Here is an 18827-nt window from a genome sequence, read left to right as displayed (position 1 = left end):
AAACAGGTCACTGATGACCTGTTCATGGAGAACCCCTGGAGCTTTTTACACAGCACAGTGACATGGTCTTTTTTGCGTTCTTATTAGATCATCGTGCTATCTATGGTAGAGATAGGTCTTGCCCAGGAAAATCAGCTAAGTTCCAGAAGAGTTGGGTTTTGATGCAGGGAGAGTACAGGAGGTGATGTACAAAAAAGTACAAAAAAGGAGGCATTCACCAAAGCAAAAACAAGCAGCAGGTGGCCTGTTCTAATAAGAGGGCATCATAAAAACTCCTTCTGAAGTTCACAGTCCCAGGAAAGGGAACTACCTCAGCATAAAAGACGTCCAGACATGAGTGAGGTGTTTTTGCTTTTAACTTTCATGTAATAATAGCTTTGTTATAAAAGTCACTTCGGATACAAAGTTAGAACGGCAATTACACTTAAAATTAGCCCATTAAAAAGTTTAAATATCATATTACAGATATGCACTATCTGAAATTCCAGAAGGTATTTAAACAGGGAACAGACATTGCTACCCATCTTTTTTACCTGGCTACATTGTTATTTTCTTAACCACCATTTGCAAGACTGGAAGCATCTGCCTGGCCCAGGGAGATTAGTAAAGTGAATATCCTTACTAAAGTTCCTGTTACTCTACTTTCTGAAAATATACCACAAGGTAGCAGATAACAGTTTTCTCCTCACATTATACATCAGTATAATGTAATGGTTAAAAGCACAGGTATTAAAATAAGTTGGCACAGGGATGCCTGGGTGGCTCAGTTGGTTAAGCAGCTGCCTTCAGCTCAGGTCATGATCCCAGGGTCCTGGGATCGAGCCCCGCATCGGGCTCCCTGCTCAGCGGGAGCCTCCCTCTCCCTCTGCCGGCTGCTCCTTCTGCTTATGCTCTCTCTCTCTCTCTCTGACAAATAAATAAATAAAATATTTTTTAAATAAAATAAGTTGGCACAAGATTCAAATCCCGGTTCTGTTATATACTAGTAGTAAGGATCTTGGGCAACTTACAATTATTCCCATTTATAAAATGGGGAGGTTACCTATATCTCATTAAATCTCTGAAACCTAACATATAATTAGAAAGTCTTCAGACAGAAATGTCTTACTTTAAGTGGCAAACCATCGTCGCTGTTTCTGAAGTCATGGTCAAATACAATGGCAGCCAGCACATGAACCATAGGCTGCTTTTCAGACACAATGTACTTTTCAAACTGTGCTTCTGAAGAAAAGCCTCGAACTGCGGAGAGAAAAATCTCAGTAAGTCATCACACAAATGGAAAATGTCTAATGATCATCCCTATCTGTACCATGACTACCATAATCCTGTCATAACACAATACATTTTAAAACATTATTACTCAAACACTGACATTGCAGATGACCTAATGGATATCTGGGGTACACAAAAATTCTTGTGTTTTATAAAAGCTGGGACACATGATAAACGATATTTAATCACTACAGTAACTGTATATTAAGGTAAACTGTGACAAGGGGAACTTTTCAATTGTAGTTTGAAATCTAGTGATTAAAAAAAATGTGGAAGGAAATAAGTGTCAAAATTATTTCTGTAGAAGGTGTATTTCAAAAAATAATGGCAGAATAAATTGTATTCTAGAAAACAATTGTAGAATTTAAGTTAAAAATGTAAAAATAAATAAAATTTTAAAAAATAAAATAAAAGTAGCAGTTACTTTTCTTATTCACAAATTAATCTGTATGAAATTTTTAAAAACACACTCTCAAAACAACACACACACAACCACACACATACAGGTAACTTAAATGACTAAAGCTTTTTCTTAAGAATTAAAATATTTCCAATGTAAACAGATTATTAAAGTCTTCGATAGCCTCTTTATAAGAAAACATAAATAATTATGGATAGAAATAAGATTTTTTTTGTTGTTTTTGAAGATTTTATTTATTTGACAGCAAGAGAGAGACAGTGAGAGAGGGAACACAAGCAGGGGGAGTGGGAGAGGGAGAAGCAGGCTTCCCGCCGAGCAGGGAGCCCGATGCGGGGCTCAATCCCAGGACTCTGGGATCATGACCTGAGGCGAAGGTAGACACTGAAACGACTGAGCCACGCAGGTGTCCCGAGAAATAAGATTTTTAAAATAAAGTTACATAACATGTGCAAAGAGCCATACTGTAAAGATGTCTTTTCTGTAAAAATTGACTACGTAAGAGTCGATGTAATTCTAGTAAAAATCCAAACAATTTGTTAACTAACTTGGATTTAAATAAAACAAAACATAATAAAATATCAATCTTCTAGAATAGATCTCAAGAGTACTCACCACAAAAACTGGTAACTATGTGAGCTGATGGATACGTTAATTAACTTGATTGTGATAATCAAGGTATATGTATATCAAAACATCGTTTTATGTGACCTAAATATATACAGTTTTTATGTCAATCATAAATAAAATAAAAATAAAACTGGTTAATAAAATATTTCAAAAAAAATCCGAACAATTTTTATGGAAAATTACAAGCCAATTCTAAAATTTATATGGAAACACAATGGGTGAATAACAAGGTGTATTAAAAGATGAGCTTTTGGGGCATCTGGGTGGCTCGGCTGGTTAAGCGTCCGACTCTTGATCTCAGCTTAGGTCCTGATCTCAGGGTTGTGAGTTCAAGCCCTGCATGTGCTCCACGCTGGGTGAGGAGCCTACTTTAAAAAAAAAGGTGAGTTTCATCCCACTATATTACCAGAAAGAAAAACCAAACTATAGAAGAGTGTATATAGGATGCTCTTGTCTAAGAAAGGAGAATAAGAAATATATAGAGAAAATATATAGACACACATACACAGACTCACACACATACCCAGAAATACATGCGTACATGCAGAAACATTATTTATACCAAAAGAAAAAGAATAAATCAGGCACTAACAGTATTGGTTACATATGGGTGGGAGGGTGGATGAGAACAGGTTAGAAGGGATCGTGGAGGCAATGTCAGTTATCTAATTATACATTTTAATACAGGTTTGACTTTTGTTTATTGTTAATCTTTTACATACTCAAAAATAAAATTAAAACAACACAGAGGGGTATAATTACTAAAACCTAATAAGAATATAAGTGAATCTTAAATAGATATTAAATTAATAACAACCACAAGAAGAAAAAGAATTAACCCAAGTGAATTTTAGGCACAGTATGTTGACATATACCCCTAGTTGAATATAGTCTAGGAAGAAAAAGAACTGCAAAGAAATAGTGTTAAGTGTGTTAGGGCCGTAGTACATAATGTAAGTAATTCAGAAATACTTTTCTGTAAGATTGGGCAAATGAGTACATTGATGCTGTTAGGATCTAGGGCTCTGAGAGAGAAAGGAGGTACAAATATATAATGGGAGAAGAAAAACAGGTGGCCTATATTTGGGGTGGCATTGAGAGTATCAACATAAAATCATGCTTTAAAAAAAACTTACTAAAAGAGTCTAGAAGCAAAGACACCCCAGTAGTAATGAGTACACCTAGTACTTGTTTTTCCCTATGTTTTATTGTGGGGAGACAGACACGCTGAGCACATTTACAAAGATCTATCAGGCCCTGAGGGGAGAAGGAAACAGGAGGCCAATTCTGACCCACTTATAAGTGGAGGGTTAAGTGGTGACCTCCCTACTGGTGCCTTCAGGAAGGGAAACTGGTAGCAAAGGGAAGGGTTTTGTTCGTCTCTCTCTCTCTCTCTGTCTTATTTTTCCCATATCTTAGTTTCTTAATACCATCCCTAAAGAAAGAGGAATTAAGACTGCTTCATTGATTGAATCTAGTTCTGGGGCAGAGAAAGTACAATGTTTTCAGCCTGAACAGCTAGTTCTATTAGACAGTGAAAGTGCTCAAAAGCTGACAAACATACATCAAAAGGACATTGCTTAAAAACAAACAAACAAACAAAAAAACCCACTGGCTAAATCTGGGACAATTTTAGGATCAAAAATCATCATCATCATCAAATGATTACATCACTCAGAATATGTTCTCTACACAATGCAATTAAGCTAAATCCAATAACAAAAATATAACTAGAAAAATTCCAGTTGCATGTAAATTAGGCAATATACTCTCAACAACTCATGGAACAAAGAACACAAAATAGACTAATGTCTTGAGCTGCCTGGGTGGCTCAGTTGGTTAAGCGTCTGCCTTCAGCTCATGTCACAATCCTGGAGTCCCGGGTTTGAGTCCCACATTGGGCTCCCTGCTCAGGGGAGAGTCTGCTTCTCAACCTCTGCCCCGCATCCCACCCATGCTGTCTCTCTCTCTCGGTCTCTCTCTCAAATAAATAAATAAAATTTTAAAAATAAAGTCTTAAACATGCTTGTAAAATTTCTTAACAAAATGTTAGCAAATAAAATCCATAAAATAAACCCAAGTAAATGGATGGATGAGTCGAGAGTTGAAAAATCATTATATTAACAAAAATAAGAAAAATCACATGACCATCTCAATAGACACAGAAAAGGCATTTGACAAAATTTAACACTAGTTCCTGATTTTAAAAAAATCTTAGCAAACTAAGAATAGAAAGAAGCTATCTAAACCTGATAAAGAACATCTACAAACAACATATAATAAATATGTTGCTCAATGGTGAAATATTGAAAAATTTTCTCCAGAGACAGGGAACAAGACAAGAATGCCTTTATCAGTTACTTCCTGTCAAAAGATAGAACATATCAAGTGTTGGTGAAGATATGGAACTGAAACTCTCATACGTCTCTGTAAGTCTAAATAGTTACATCCCTCATGACCCAACAATTTCACTCCTAGCTATATACCAAACAGAAAGGTGTATATATGTTCATCAAAAGGTTCTTATAAAAATGTTCATAACAACACTACTCATAATAGCTAAAATCTGGAATCTACCCAAATGTTCATCAAAAACAAACAGATAAACAGATTGCATAATATTAACATAATGGGATACTATAAAGAAAATTAGTGATTTATGATCTCACGCAACAATTTGGATGACTCTTACAAATATAATGCTAAGTAAAAGCACACACATAAAAACTACATAATACATATCGTATATAACCCAGAATGCTATAATGGGACATAGTGAATAGCTCCATTTACATAAGATGAAAAGCAGGCAAAACTAACTATGGTCTTAGATGTTAAAATAGTAGTTAAATTGGGGGAGTCATAACTGCCATGTGGCACAAAGGAAGCTTCTAGGGTGCTGAAAGTGCTCTGACTTAGACTGACAGATTCCTTATAAACTACAAAGAGGAAAACTGCCTTGACAATGGAAAGTCTGGTGGAAATCCATCTGAATAAAATGAGCAAGCATGATATCACCAATTGAGGAACAAACTGCTAATACGCTTCCAAAAGTGATTCACTAAGAAGATCTTATAAGAAAGATGTAATATTTTCAACACAAATGATCAAATTGAAACTAAATGTAAGGAAACAATCAGACAAATACAAATTAAGAAGCCTTGTGCAAAATAATCAGCCTAGTCTTTTAAAACTATCACTGTTATTAAAGACAAAACAACAAAAACAAAAGCAGTCTAAGATGTAATGTATGGTGATTAACATAACATAATTTAAAAAAAAAAAAGCTGTCTAAGAAAGTATCCTAAGCCAGAGGTCAGCAAATTATGGTCCTGTGCAGGTCAAATCTACCCCACAGTCTGTTTTGGTATGGGCCTGTGAGCTATGGATGTTTTTTACATCTCTAAAGTGCTCTTAAAAAAAAAAAGACTATTTGATAGAAACTTACATAGCCCATAAAACCTAATATATTTACTATCTGGCCCTTTACATAAAAGTTTGTCAACCCCAATGAATATTTAAAAATCTCTAACTGGGGGGTGCCTGTGTAGCTCAGACAGTTGGGTGTCCGACTCTTGGTTTCAGCTCAGGTCATGATCTCAGGGTCCTGGGATCAGGCCCCGAGTCAGGCTCTGTGCTTGAGGAGTGGAATCAGCTTGAGATTCTCTCTTTCCCTCTGTTCCTGCCCCAACTACACTCACTGGTGCATGCTCTCTAAATAAATAAATAAATAAATAAATAAACAAATCTTAAAAAAAGCTCTGGCTCCTGGATTACAAAAAAGAAAAAAAAAAGCTCTAAAGAACCTCATTAGGACAATTAGGAAAATATAAATATTGACTGTATATTAGATAACATCATTGTTATCAATTTTAAAATTCTTGGGTATAATAATTGTAAAGGTTATATTGGAGAATGTCCTTATTAGGAGATACATACAGCATTTGAAGGTGATGTGTCATGATGAATGCAACTTATTCTCAATGGTTCAGCAAAAAAAAAAAAAAAAAAAAAATCCAGTAATTTTATATATATTCTTTTAGTTTTACATACTTACATACATATTATATATGTGCATATATATGTGTGTGTATAGAGGGTGAATAAAAAAGTAAATGTGGCAAATGTTACTTGGTAAATTGCAGCATATTTGCATTTTCTCCATAGGTTTGAAATTTTTCAAAATCAAATATGTGTGTATGGATAGGGGCCCTTCCAGATCATTGTGCTCCAAGTAAAGTACTATATAATCCTCAAGAATTCTTTACCACAGATTTTAATAGACGTTATTACTATGTATTGATTAAACCAAGTTATCAAACACCAACATCAAAGTCTTACCCAACACCAGCTTTCTAATCACAATTATACTAATAGTAGATACACTATACTATGCTATTCAGATACTATACTATTTGAACTTGAATTGGTATTTTTTTTAAAGATTTTATTTATTTATTTGACAGAGAGAGAATGAGCACAAGCAGGGAGAGTGGCAGGCAGAGGCAGAGAGGGAAGCAGGCTCCCCACAGAGAAGGGGGAGCCCAATGTGGGACGCGATCCCAGGACTCCGGGATCATGACCTGAGCCGAATGCAGTCACTTAACCAACTGAGCCACCCAGGCGCCCTTGAATTGGTATATTAAAGCTTCTAGAGGCACCTGGGTGGCTCAATCGGTTAAATGTCTGCCTTCGGCTCAGGTCATGACGGGGTCCTGGGAGTCTGCTTCTCCCTCTGCGCCTCCCCCTACTTGTCCATACATGCTCTCCCCCTCTCTCTCAAATAAATAAATAAAATCCTAAAAATAAATAAATAAATAAAAGCTTCTAATGAATAGTTGTTTTAAAAAGTTATAATTCTTCAGAGTAGCACTAAAATCTGAATATGGGAGCTTTCCAAATGAAGACTTTTACACATATCCTCTCATATCCACTGAGCTATTTTGCTAGAGTTGGTTCCACAGAAACTATAACAAGGTAATCAGGCCCAATCAAGAGGAGGAAAATCTCTCAGCTTCCTTCCCTTTAAATGAGCACTTTACTATATTAGACATTAACAAACACCACCATAGACTTTCAACCCATCAGATCTCTACTCCAGTCTTCAGACACACTTTCTCATGAAGGCTTCAATAGGACAGAATAACAATGCTTCTTAGACTTTCCCATAACAGCCTCTATCCTCCACCTCCACATAAAGGGATACTTAAAATAACTTTCAGCCCATCACAAGCACTAATGTTCTTTGGAGATTCATGGTTTCTATTTTTAAAATCCACGGGAATTTTGCATTAAGTTATACAATGTAACATTTTGTTTTTTTTAAGATGGCAAAGTAAATAGATAGCATCTAGCCTCCCCTCCCATCTCAAAGCCCTGCCCTTACGATGAGGGGAAAAAAACATGACTGTATGAGTATATAACAGAACAAACCCACACACATGTGTAAAAGCATGAGACAAGAAGGGGAGAGATGCTTACCAAAATTCTGACAGTGTTTTTAACGTTAGAGACAGAGAAAAGAAATTGGATGCAGAGGGAGGCGAGTATAAGGAGATGAGGATTGTTTTGGTATAATTCTAGGCTGCTTTACTCTTCTTTTCAAATGCATTCATATATCACACTTAATATTTTCATTAAAATGTTTAAAATTAATGATCTCGATGTAGACTTTATGCATGCATCCAAGAAGAAACTACTCAGGTCATCCCGAGGTTCTGTGTCCCTTTGGCACGCTATCAGGTGCTCACCCTAATTTAAGAACACAGTCAGAGACAAAGAGGATTTACAATTACATAATTCCATCATCTAATTTTAAGTATTATATTTTGTTTATGATTATGCCAATAATATGTTTGATATTATGTTACAGAGCTCATAATGTTATATTCAGGAGATTAATACACAAGTTTATGGTCACTGAAGTATGTTTCTTCAAAAACAAACTAATAATTATGCTACAAAAAAATCTTTTATTTTTTTTTTAAGATTTTTATTTATTTATTTGACACAGAGAGAGAGAGAGAGAGAGAGAGCACCAGCAGGGGGAGCAGCAGAGGGAAAGGGAGAAGCAGGCTCCCCGCTGAGCAGGGAGCCCGATATGGGCCTCAATCACAGGACCTCGGGATCATGACCTGAGCCGAAGGCAGCCGCTTAACCAACTGAGCCACCCAGGCGCCCTACAAAAAACATTTTAGACATCACAATTTCTAACCTGAAAAATTGGTATTTAACATCTCTTTCACCATCTCAGTAATATTTTTTACCACAACACTTTCAGAAGGCACATAAGCTAATTCATATACATAGTTTCTATTAAAGAAGAAATCAGGCGGGGTCATCAAAGGAAGAGGCTTGAAAACAGTAACATTCTGAAACGTCTTCTTTATATCTCTGCGATGAAGCAAAATCAATAGAGAGAAGAAGACTGTCATGAAGATTTCCACAATTAAAGAAATTATCTTCCTTTTCTGCAAAGAAACAAAAGGACTGTGATAATTAAGAGTCTGTGTATATGTATGTGTGTGTGAATCTATGCTCTTGTGCATATTTAAACATATTATTCAGCTCCGTTCTACAATACGAATGGCTCACTAGCCTGTCCTTTTCACCCTTTTCCACATTTCATTATCTAGTCCATTGATTTATCCTATGGGTACTCTTCAGAGTTAGAATTGCTACCTTAAGCCACGGAACAAAAGGGACAAAAACAAAACAAAACAAAACAAAAACCCATACACTAAAATGAGGGAAAAAGCTATTTAAAGTTCTCCCCTTCAGGTTCATTAGCTTTTACAACCATTTCCCACAGACACCTCCACTTACCTTTAAAACGAAATTTTTCCAGAGGAGGATTGCAAATTGGTTGAGCCACAACAAATCCATTTGATCGCAAAGAATGGAATTTCAACTCTAAGAAGGAAGTAAACATTTCAAAAACTGACATCGCCTGGCAAAAATGTTAAATTTAGCCAAGTGAAAGGATTACTTCATTGTTTTACTCTTTTTATCAATCCTGAAAGATAACTACTTGAGATAAGTACTTGTCTTCTCTTATTTTTATATTAATTCATTATATTCACATCTGATGGTCTTCTAATATGTATGAAAGTATTAGATGATAGAGATGCAAAATGTAATAGGTTGCAGCCCCACATTTGCAAAGAAAGATGTAAACTGTAAATCTGGAATGTCAATTATAATTCTGATAGGCTCTGAGATAAATTCCTGCAAATTATAATTCTGAAAATTTCCTATTTAATATCTACTCTGTGCCATATTCTATGCTAGGCATTAGGTGTATTCAAAATGACTGTAATCCTTTCCTCATGGTGTGAAGAGTAGAGTATAGTAATTGAGAACCCAGCATCTAAAGTTGGGCTGTTTGAGTTCAAATCCTAACTCTCTCACAAGCTGTAAAATTTTAAGCAAAATAATTAACTTATAGCTGCTTATCATCTGTAAAATCAGAAAAATCACAGTACTTACCTAACAACGTATTCCCCTGGGGTGATTTGCTACTATGGAGAGGGTGGCTAAAAGGCTATGCCCTTTTTAAAAATTGTGATAAAATATAACAACATAAAATTTGCCACTTTAACCATTTTTAGTTGTACAGTTCAGTGGCACCAATCACATTCATGCTGTTGTGCAACCATCACCATTATCCATCCCCAGAATTTTTTTCACCTTCCCAAGCTAAAACTCCATGGCCATTAAACAATCACTCTCTATTCCTTCCTCCCCCCAGTCACTGGCAACCACCATTCCGCTTTCTGTATCTATGAATTTGACTCCTTTAGGTACCTCATATAAATGTCACTTCATTGTGACAGTATTTGTCCTTTTGTGACTGGCTTATTTCACTCAGCATAAAATGTCTTCAAAGTTTATCCATATTGCAGCATGTGCCAGAATTTCTTTTGTATGCACCACTTTTAGCAGTCTCATAGGGCTTTCAAAATCAGAACTGGACTTCAAGACATACCAAAGGGAGAGAAGGATGTGGTGTGTACTGCATTAGTACTAAAAGGTGTCACGTCCTGTCAGTGAGTGAACCATAAAGAGTAACCAGGGAATGCAGCAAGGAGGAGCACCTCAAGTGCTTCTGAACTTTGAGTGGCAAGCACCCATGGTAAAGGGTAGTTTCTGGCCAGAAGACCAAGATGAAGACTGCCTCAGAGAACCTAAAGGTATAGGAGAGACAGAGGAATAGGAGGAGCTCAGCCTTGGTCTGAGCATAAATTGATCTCATCCCAGTTAGCACGCTAATCACTTTGATCAGTGAGCTATAAGACTGAGATCCAGGAAGATCCAGATAGAACAGCACAGTTTAAAAAAAAAAAAACTGAACTGATGGTGACAACAAGGATGGACTAGAGGACATTATGCTAAGTGAAATGTGTCTGTCAGATAGAGAAAGATAAATACCATGTGATTTCACTTGTACATGGAATCAAAAAAACAAAACAAACAAAGCAGAAACTGACCCATAAATATGGAGAACAAATTGGTGCTTGCCAGAGGGGAGGAGGCCGGAAAAATGGGCAAAAGTGGGTGATGGGGAGTGGGAGGTACAGATTTCCAGTTATAGAATGAATAAGTCACAGGGATGAAAGGAACAACAGGGGGGACAGTCAATGGCATTGTAATAGTGTTGTATACTGACAAGTGATAGCTATGCTTATAGTGAGCACAGTATAATATAAAGAGTTGTTGAATCACTATGTTGTACACCTGAAACTAATGTAACATTGTGTGTCAACTATACTTCAAAAATAAATAAATAAATAAATAAATAAATAAATAAATAAAACTGGCATCATACCCCAAAGTCTTATAGTACGGTTTAACATGTCCTAAAAAACATTACTTATATTTTTCCTGTGCCTGAAACCACGGTCAATTTCTCAAATAAAAAATAACAAATTAAAAAAAACTGAATTGACATTGCAACCACAGCCCACAGAGGTGGGTTGGAACTTGCAGCTTAAACCTAACCAAGGAGGGTTGCCAGATAAACAGGATGTTCAATTAAATTTGAATTTCAGATAAATAACAAATATATTGGGGGGGACATACTTATATGAAAATATCCATACTTTATCTGAAATTCATATTTAACTGGGTGTTCTTTATTTTATTTGCTAAATCTGGCAACCCTGTAACAGGTCAATTGCCTGCTAAACAAAACTATCAATATTCCCCCATAGGATTTAAAACAGAACCCAGAGTCTCATAGTTCAATACACAAATGTCCAGAATGTAATCCAAAATTATTCAGCATACAAGAAACCACAAGTCTCAGGTTGCACAGGAAGAGACAATCAACAGATTGCAATGGTGACATGGCATGGATGTTGGAACTACCTGAAAAGAAGCCTTTAAAGCAGCTACTATTATAATGCTCAAGAGAACAATTACAGTCTTGAAACAAAATTTAAAGTAGAAAGTATCAGTAAAGAAATAGAAGATATAAGGAAAAATCAAAGGGTAATTTTAGAATTTAAAGTAACCAAAACAATGAATCATGGAACACTACATCAAAAACTAATGATGTACTGTATATTGACTAACATAACACAATAAAAAAAAAAAGAAAAAAGAAAGTAACCAAAATAAAACACTCACTGGATAGACTCAATAGTAGAATGAAGATGACAGAGGAAAGAGTCAGTGAACATGATCAGTAGAAACTATCCAATATGAACAAAACAGGGGAGGAGGAGATTGAAAAAAAAATGAACACAGCCTCAGGATTATGTGGGACAACAAACATAAAGTCTAACATACAATTCATCAGAGTCTCAAAAGACAGAAGAGTGTGATGCTGAACACATATTTAAAGAAATAATGGTTACAAACTCCCAAACGTGGCAAAAGACACAAGCCTGTAGATATAAAAAGTTGAGCAAATCCCAAACAAGATATGTCTAGACACATTATAAAAAATCAAAATGATAAAAACTTAAGACAAATAAAAAACTCTTGAAAAAAAGTCAGAGGAAAACAACACATTACCTATAAGGAGACAAAGATCTGAAAAACGGATTGCCATCAGGGAAGCCAGAAGGAAGTGACCAACATTTTTAAAATGCAGAGAAAAGGTGTAATTGGATATTTAGCAAAGAAATTCTTCAGAAATGCAGGTTGAAATAAAGACATTCACAAATGAAGAAAAACTAAGTGCCTCCACTGACAGCTGGTCTGATCTATAAGAAAAGGAAGCTCTTCAGAGAGAAGGGAAATGAGAACAGAAGGAAACTTGGAACATAAGAAATGAAGAAAGAAGAACAGAAGTGGTAAACATCTGGACAAATCAAAACAGGTTATTCTTCTCTTCCTGAGTCTTCAGAATATTTTGATTGTTGAAAACAAAGAATATGGTGAGTTGATGAAGTGTTCAATTAAGGAAGACATAACATATGAGACAAATACAGTATGAAGGGGGAAAGGTAATAAGAGTACCAATATGGTCATAAAACTACATTCTAATTTAATTGATAAAATATTGATTCTAAATAGACTAGAAGTGTTTTGTAATCTCTAGTGCAACAACTAAAACATTATACAAAATTTCAATGGATAAAATATAATAGAAAAGACATTAGACACTAAGTTAAATTCACATGGAGATATAAAGAACCAGTAATGATTACAATGTAAATATAAAGCCAGTATTAATGATCTGTAGCTCATTTTTCTTATATAATTTAAAAGACAACTGCATAAAAATATACAAATTCATATTTTTTGGCAAACAATGTATAAAGATGCAATCTGTGACAATAATAAAGGGGTGAGCAGAGATAAATAGCATAATTGTTGTAAACTGCTAAAATTGAGTACTAATTCATCTAGATTATTATAAGCTAAGATGTTAAATATAATCAAGAGGACAAGACTAGAAAAATCACTAAAATGTATATTGCAGAAGAAACAAGAAAGGAATCAAAATGTTACACTAGAAAATATCTTACAAACAAGAAGACAGTAATGGAGTCATTGAGGAACAAAAATGATATAAGACATAAAGAAAACGAAGAGAAAAATGTCTGAAGTCTTACCTTATCATTAATTACATTAAATGTAAATGGACTGAATTCTCCATTTAAAAGGCAGAGATTGGCAGAATGGATATAAAAGCATGATTCAACTATATGCTGTCTACAAGAGACTCATTTTAGATCCAAAGACACACATTAGTTAAAAGTTAGAGGACAGGAAAAGATATTCCATGAAAACAGTAAGCAAAAGAAGAGCAGGAATGACTGTACTAATAAAAGACAAAACATACATTAAGATTAAAATTTTGAAGAGACAAAGAAGTGTATTTTATACAGATTAAAAGATCATCTCATCAAGACATAAAATTAGAAACATATAAAAACCTAACAACAGAGCCCCCCAAACATATCAAGCAAAAATTGACTGAATTGAATTAAGCAATAGAAAACTCAAAAATAATGGTTGGAGACTTCAATGCCCCACTTTCAATAATGAATAGAACAACAAGGAAGAAGATCAGTAATGAAATGGAAGTCATAAACAACATTATAAACCATCTGGAACTAACATATAGAAAAATCTACCCAATGATAACAGAATACATATTGTTCTCAAGTTCACAAGGAACATTTTCCAGAACAGACCATTACGTCACAAAACAAGTCTCAATAGGGGCGCCTGGGTGGCTCAGTCAGTTAAGCATCTGACTCTTAATTTCAGCTCAGGTCATGATCTCAGGGTCATGAGATAGACCCCTGTACTGAGCATGGAACCTGCTTAAGATTCTCTCTCTTCCTCTCACTCTGTCTCTCTCCCCCGCAAAAAAACAAGTCTGAATAAATTTTAAAAGACTGAAATCATACAAAGTATCTTCCAATCTTCCATGAACACGACCACACTGAAATGAAATTAGAGATCCGTAAAAGAAGGAAATCTGGAAAATTCAGAAATATGTGGAAACTAAACAACACATTATTAAACAACCAATGGGTCAAAGAAGAAATCACAAGGAAAATTAGAAAATACTTTAAGATGAATGAAAACAAAGATAAAACATATTAAAACTTATGTGATGCAGTGAAAGCAGTTTAACTATAAACTCCCACATTTCAAATCAATAATGATTTCAAATCAATAACCTAGCCTTCCAACTTAAAGAACTAGAACAAGAAGAGCAAACTAAAACCACAGATGACAAAAGGCAGGAAATTATAAATATTAAAGTGTGGATAAATAAAATAGAGAATATAAAAACAAGAGAATCAAAGAAACCAACCATTGGTTCCTTAAGAGTAACAAAACAGACAAACCTTCATCCTAACTGACCAAAATAAGAAAAAAGACTCAAATTACTAAAGTAAGGAAAGAAAGTAAGAATACTACTACTAATCTTACAAAAATAAAAAGGATGATAAAAGAATCCTATGAACAATTACAGGCAACAAATTTCATAACCTAGATGCAATGACAAACTCAAAACACACAAACTACCAATTCAACTCAAGAACAAGTAGAAAATATAAGTAGATTTATAGTAAAAGATTGAATCAGTAATCAAAAACCTGCCAGCAAAGAAAAGGCCAGGATCAGATGACGTCAATAGTGAATTCTACCAAGCATCTAAAAAATGATTTACACCAATCCTTCTATTTGTTTCTTCAAACAACAACCAATTCCCCAATTCTTTCACATCCAAAATGGGTGTTCTATAATTCAGTTCAGTTCTGACACTAAATTATCCAGAGTTAGCACAGAGCCCACAGGTTAAAGGCCCAGTCTCACAAGACTGCCTGCCCCTACTTTACATACTAGCCTCAAATAGGGTCCTCATATAGGCTACCTACAAACTCAGGGGTTCCTACAATCTTCCTCAGTTCAGTAATTTACTAGAATGACTCACACAATGCAGAAATATGCTATACTTAAAATTATAGTTCACTGAGGGGGAGCTAGTCCAAGATGGCAGAGGAGTAGAAGACCTTAGTTTTGTCTGGTCCCAGGAATTTAGCTAGATTCCGAACATCTGTGAACTCAACCAGAGATCAAAGAAAAAAATAGCTGCAACTCTACAAATAGAAAAGCAACCACTTTCTGCAAGGTAGGAGGTACAGAGATGTGAAGCCAAGGTGATATATCAGAAGATAAACTGCAGGGGATGGCAGGTGGGGGGGGGAAGCGTCCATAAGCCAGCACCAGAAAGTGATACAGCAGTGGAGCACAAAATCAGAACTTTTAGTTAGAAGTCTGCTCCAGCAAGGGACATCCCTGCCTGAAAGGTACTCAGGTGGCAAAGTGGGGCAGAATCATAGGTGGGACAGTGTGGTCTCAGGATCCTAGGGGTCACAGAAAGACCAGGGGTGTCTGACTGTGGCAGAGTTCCCAGGCATCAGAGGGGGGAAGCTGGCTACAATCAGCAAGCCCAGGAGTAGGCTCTCAGCTCGGGGTTGCCATATACCATGAACCAAAGCACGGTCAGGTGACTGCTTTCAGAGCTGGGGCACAGCGAGAGGCAGAACCATTGTGAGAAACCCCCTTCTCCCCCAGGAGGAACTATGTGGGGGCACACTGCAGGAGTCTGCAGGGTTTCGAGACTTTAATGGGGTCATGTGCCTGAGATAGCAATGTTTGGTGACAGGTTTGGTGAGCACGGAGTACAGATGGAGACCAAGGAGACAGAAGTGATTGACTGCTTTTCCCTGAGGGCGACTGAGGAGTGGGGCCCTGAGCTCTTGGCTCCAGGGCTGGAGACTGGTAGGCCACATTTTCATTCTCATCCTCTAGAATGGTGTGGAAAGCCTTCAGGGAACAAAAGCCACATAGAGCAATCCAGAGCCACTTACTTAGCCTGGCCCCCTGGCAAGGGTGGTGCAATTCCAACCCAGGCAAAGACACCTGAGAATCAACGCAACAGGCCCCACACCCAGAAGATTGCAAGAACATCCAGCTAAGACCAAGTTTATCCATCAGAGAGAACTGCAAAACTCCAGCACTAGGGGAAATAGTATATAGAATTCATGGTTTTTTCCCCATGATTCTTTAGTCTTTCCATTTTAATTTTTTTCTTTTCTTTTTCAACCAATTTCTTATTTTATCAACTCTTTTTTTAATCTTTGTAAATTTTCATTTTTACAGTTACATTCTCTCCTTCCACTGTATTTAGTTTTATTTTGTATACATGTAAGTTTTTCTTTCCTTACAATTTTGGGATGCAGAAGAAGAGGAAAGAGAGAAAGAGAAGCAGAAGATATATTGGAGCAAATTATACCAGAGAGCTTCCCTAATCTGGGGAAGGAAACAGGCATTCACGTCCAGGAGTCACAGAGAACCCCCCTCAATATCAAGAAAAATAGGTCAACACCCTGACATATAAGAGTGAAACTTGCAAATCTCGGAGACAAAGAGAAAATCCTGAAAGCGATTTGGGACAAGAGGTCTGTAACCTACAAGGGTAGAAACATTAGATTGGCAGCAGACCTACCCACAGAGAACTGGCAGGCCAGAAAGCACTGGCATGATATACTCAGCGTGCTAAATGAGAAAAATATGCAGCCAGGAATATTTTATCCAGCTAGGATGTCATTCAAAAGAGAAACAGGGCGCCTGGGTGGCTCAGTTGGTTAAGCGACTGCCTTCGGCTCAGGTCATGATCCTGGAGTCCCGGGATCGAGTCCCGCATCGGGCTCCCTGCTCGGCAGGGAGTCTGCTTCTCCCTCTGACCCTCCCCCCTCTCATGTGCTCTCTCTCATTCTCTCTCTCAAATAAATAAATAAAAATCTTAAAAAAAAAAAAAAAAAAAGAGAAACAAAGATAAAAAGCTTCCAGGACAAAGAGAAAATAAAAGAATTTGTGATCATTAAAACAGCCCTGCAAGAAATTTTGAAAGGGATCCTTTAAGCGAAGAGAGAGCCCAAAAGTAACATAGACCAGAAAGGAAGAGAGACAATATAAAGACACGGGGACTTTACAGGCATTACAATGGCATTAAATTCATATCTTTCCATAGTTTCTCTGAATGTAAATGGCCTAAATGCCCCAATCAAAAGACACAGGGTATCAGATTGGATAAAAAAGCAAGAAGGGAAAAATGAAGGGGGGAAATCAGAGGAGGAGAGGAACTATGAGAGACTATGGACTATGGGAAACAAACTGAGGGTTTTAGAGGGCAGGGGGTGGGGGGACGGGTTAGCCCGGTGATGGGTATTAAGGAGGGCACGTATTGAACAGAGCACTGGGTGTTATATGCAAACAATGAATCATGGAACACTACATCAAAAACTAATGATGTAATGTATGGTGACTAACATAACATAATAAAACAAAATTAAAAAAAGCAAGACCCATCCATATACTGTCTGCAAGAGACTCATTTTAGATGCAAAGAAACCTGCACATTTAAAGTAAGGGGGTGGAAAACCATTTATCATGCTAATGGACATCAAAAGAAAGCTGGGGTAGCAATCCTTATATTAGACAAATTAAAGACTGTAATAAGAAATGAAGAAGGACACTATTTTCATAATTAAAGGGTCTATCCAACAAGAAGATCTAACACTTATATTTATGCCCCTAACATGGGAGCAGCCAATTACATAAACCAATTAATAACAAAATGAAAGAAACACATCGATAATAATACAATAATAGTAGGGGACCTTAACAGCCCCCTCACTGCAATGGACAGATCATCTTAGCAGAAGGTCAACAAGGAAACAAGGGTTTTGAATGACACACTTGACCAGATGGACTTCACAGATATTTTCAAAGCATTCCATCCTAAACCAACAGAATACATATTCTTCTTGAGTGCACATGGAACATTCTCCAGAATACATCATGTACTGGGTCACAAATCAGGTTCAACTGGTACCAAAAGATTGGGATCATTCCCTGCATATTTTTGGACCACAATGCTTTGAAACTCGAACTCAGTCACAAGAGGAAATTTAGAAAGAACTCAAATACATGGAGGCTAAAGAGCATCCTACTAAAGAATGAATGGCTCAACAAGGAAACTAAAGAAGAATTTTAAAAATTCATGGAAACAAATGAAAATGAAAACACAACTGTTCAAAACCTTTGGGATGCAGCAATGGCAGTCCTAAGAGGGAAGTATACAGCAATAAAGGCTTTCTCAAGAAACAAGAAAGGTCTCAAATACACAACCTAACCTTACACCTAAAGGAGCTTGGGAAAGAACAGCAAATAAAGGCTAAGCTCAGCAAGAGAAAAAAATTAATAAAGATTAGAGCAGAAATGAATGAAATAGAAACCAAAAGAACAGTAGAACAGATTAAAAAAACAAAAAACAAAACAAAACTAGGGCCTGATTCTTTGAAAGAATTAATAAGATTGTTAAACCCCTGGCCAGACTTATCAAAAAGAAAAGAGAAAAAATTCAAATAAATAAAATCATGAATGGAAGAGGAGAGATCACAACCAACACCAAAGAAATACGAGCAATTATAAGAACATATTATGAGCAACTATATGCCAACAAATT

At 36.3% G+C, this 18827-nt stretch overlaps 1 protein-coding gene across 1 annotated transcript in view; it reads right to left on the bottom strand.

Annotated features, from left to right (window-relative positions):
- The window catches only part of LOC110582272 (phospholipid-transporting ATPase ABCA3-like), a 165165-nt gene extending 155960 nt beyond the window's left edge, over window positions 1-9205 (bottom strand). Inside the window, exons 1-3 of the mRNA XM_044915266.1 lie at window positions 9146-9205; window positions 8535-8790; window positions 1109-1239 (exon numbers count right to left, since the gene is read on the bottom strand). Coding sequence (XP_044771201.1) covers window positions 1109-1239; window positions 8535-8790; window positions 9146-9205 — 447 coding nt within the window. The remainder of the gene's footprint in view (window positions 1-1108; window positions 1240-8534; window positions 8791-9145) is intronic.
- Between the last annotated feature and the right edge of the window lie 9622 nt (window positions 9206-18827).

The sequence above is a fragment of the Neomonachus schauinslandi genome, chromosome 5, assembly GCF_002201575.2.
Source record: "Neomonachus schauinslandi chromosome 5, ASM220157v2, whole genome shotgun sequence".
NCBI lineage: Eukaryota > Metazoa > Chordata > Mammalia > Carnivora > Phocidae > Neomonachus > Neomonachus schauinslandi.
The sequence above is the reverse complement of the archived record's forward strand: the minus strand, read 5'-3'. Positions and strand labels throughout refer to the sequence as shown.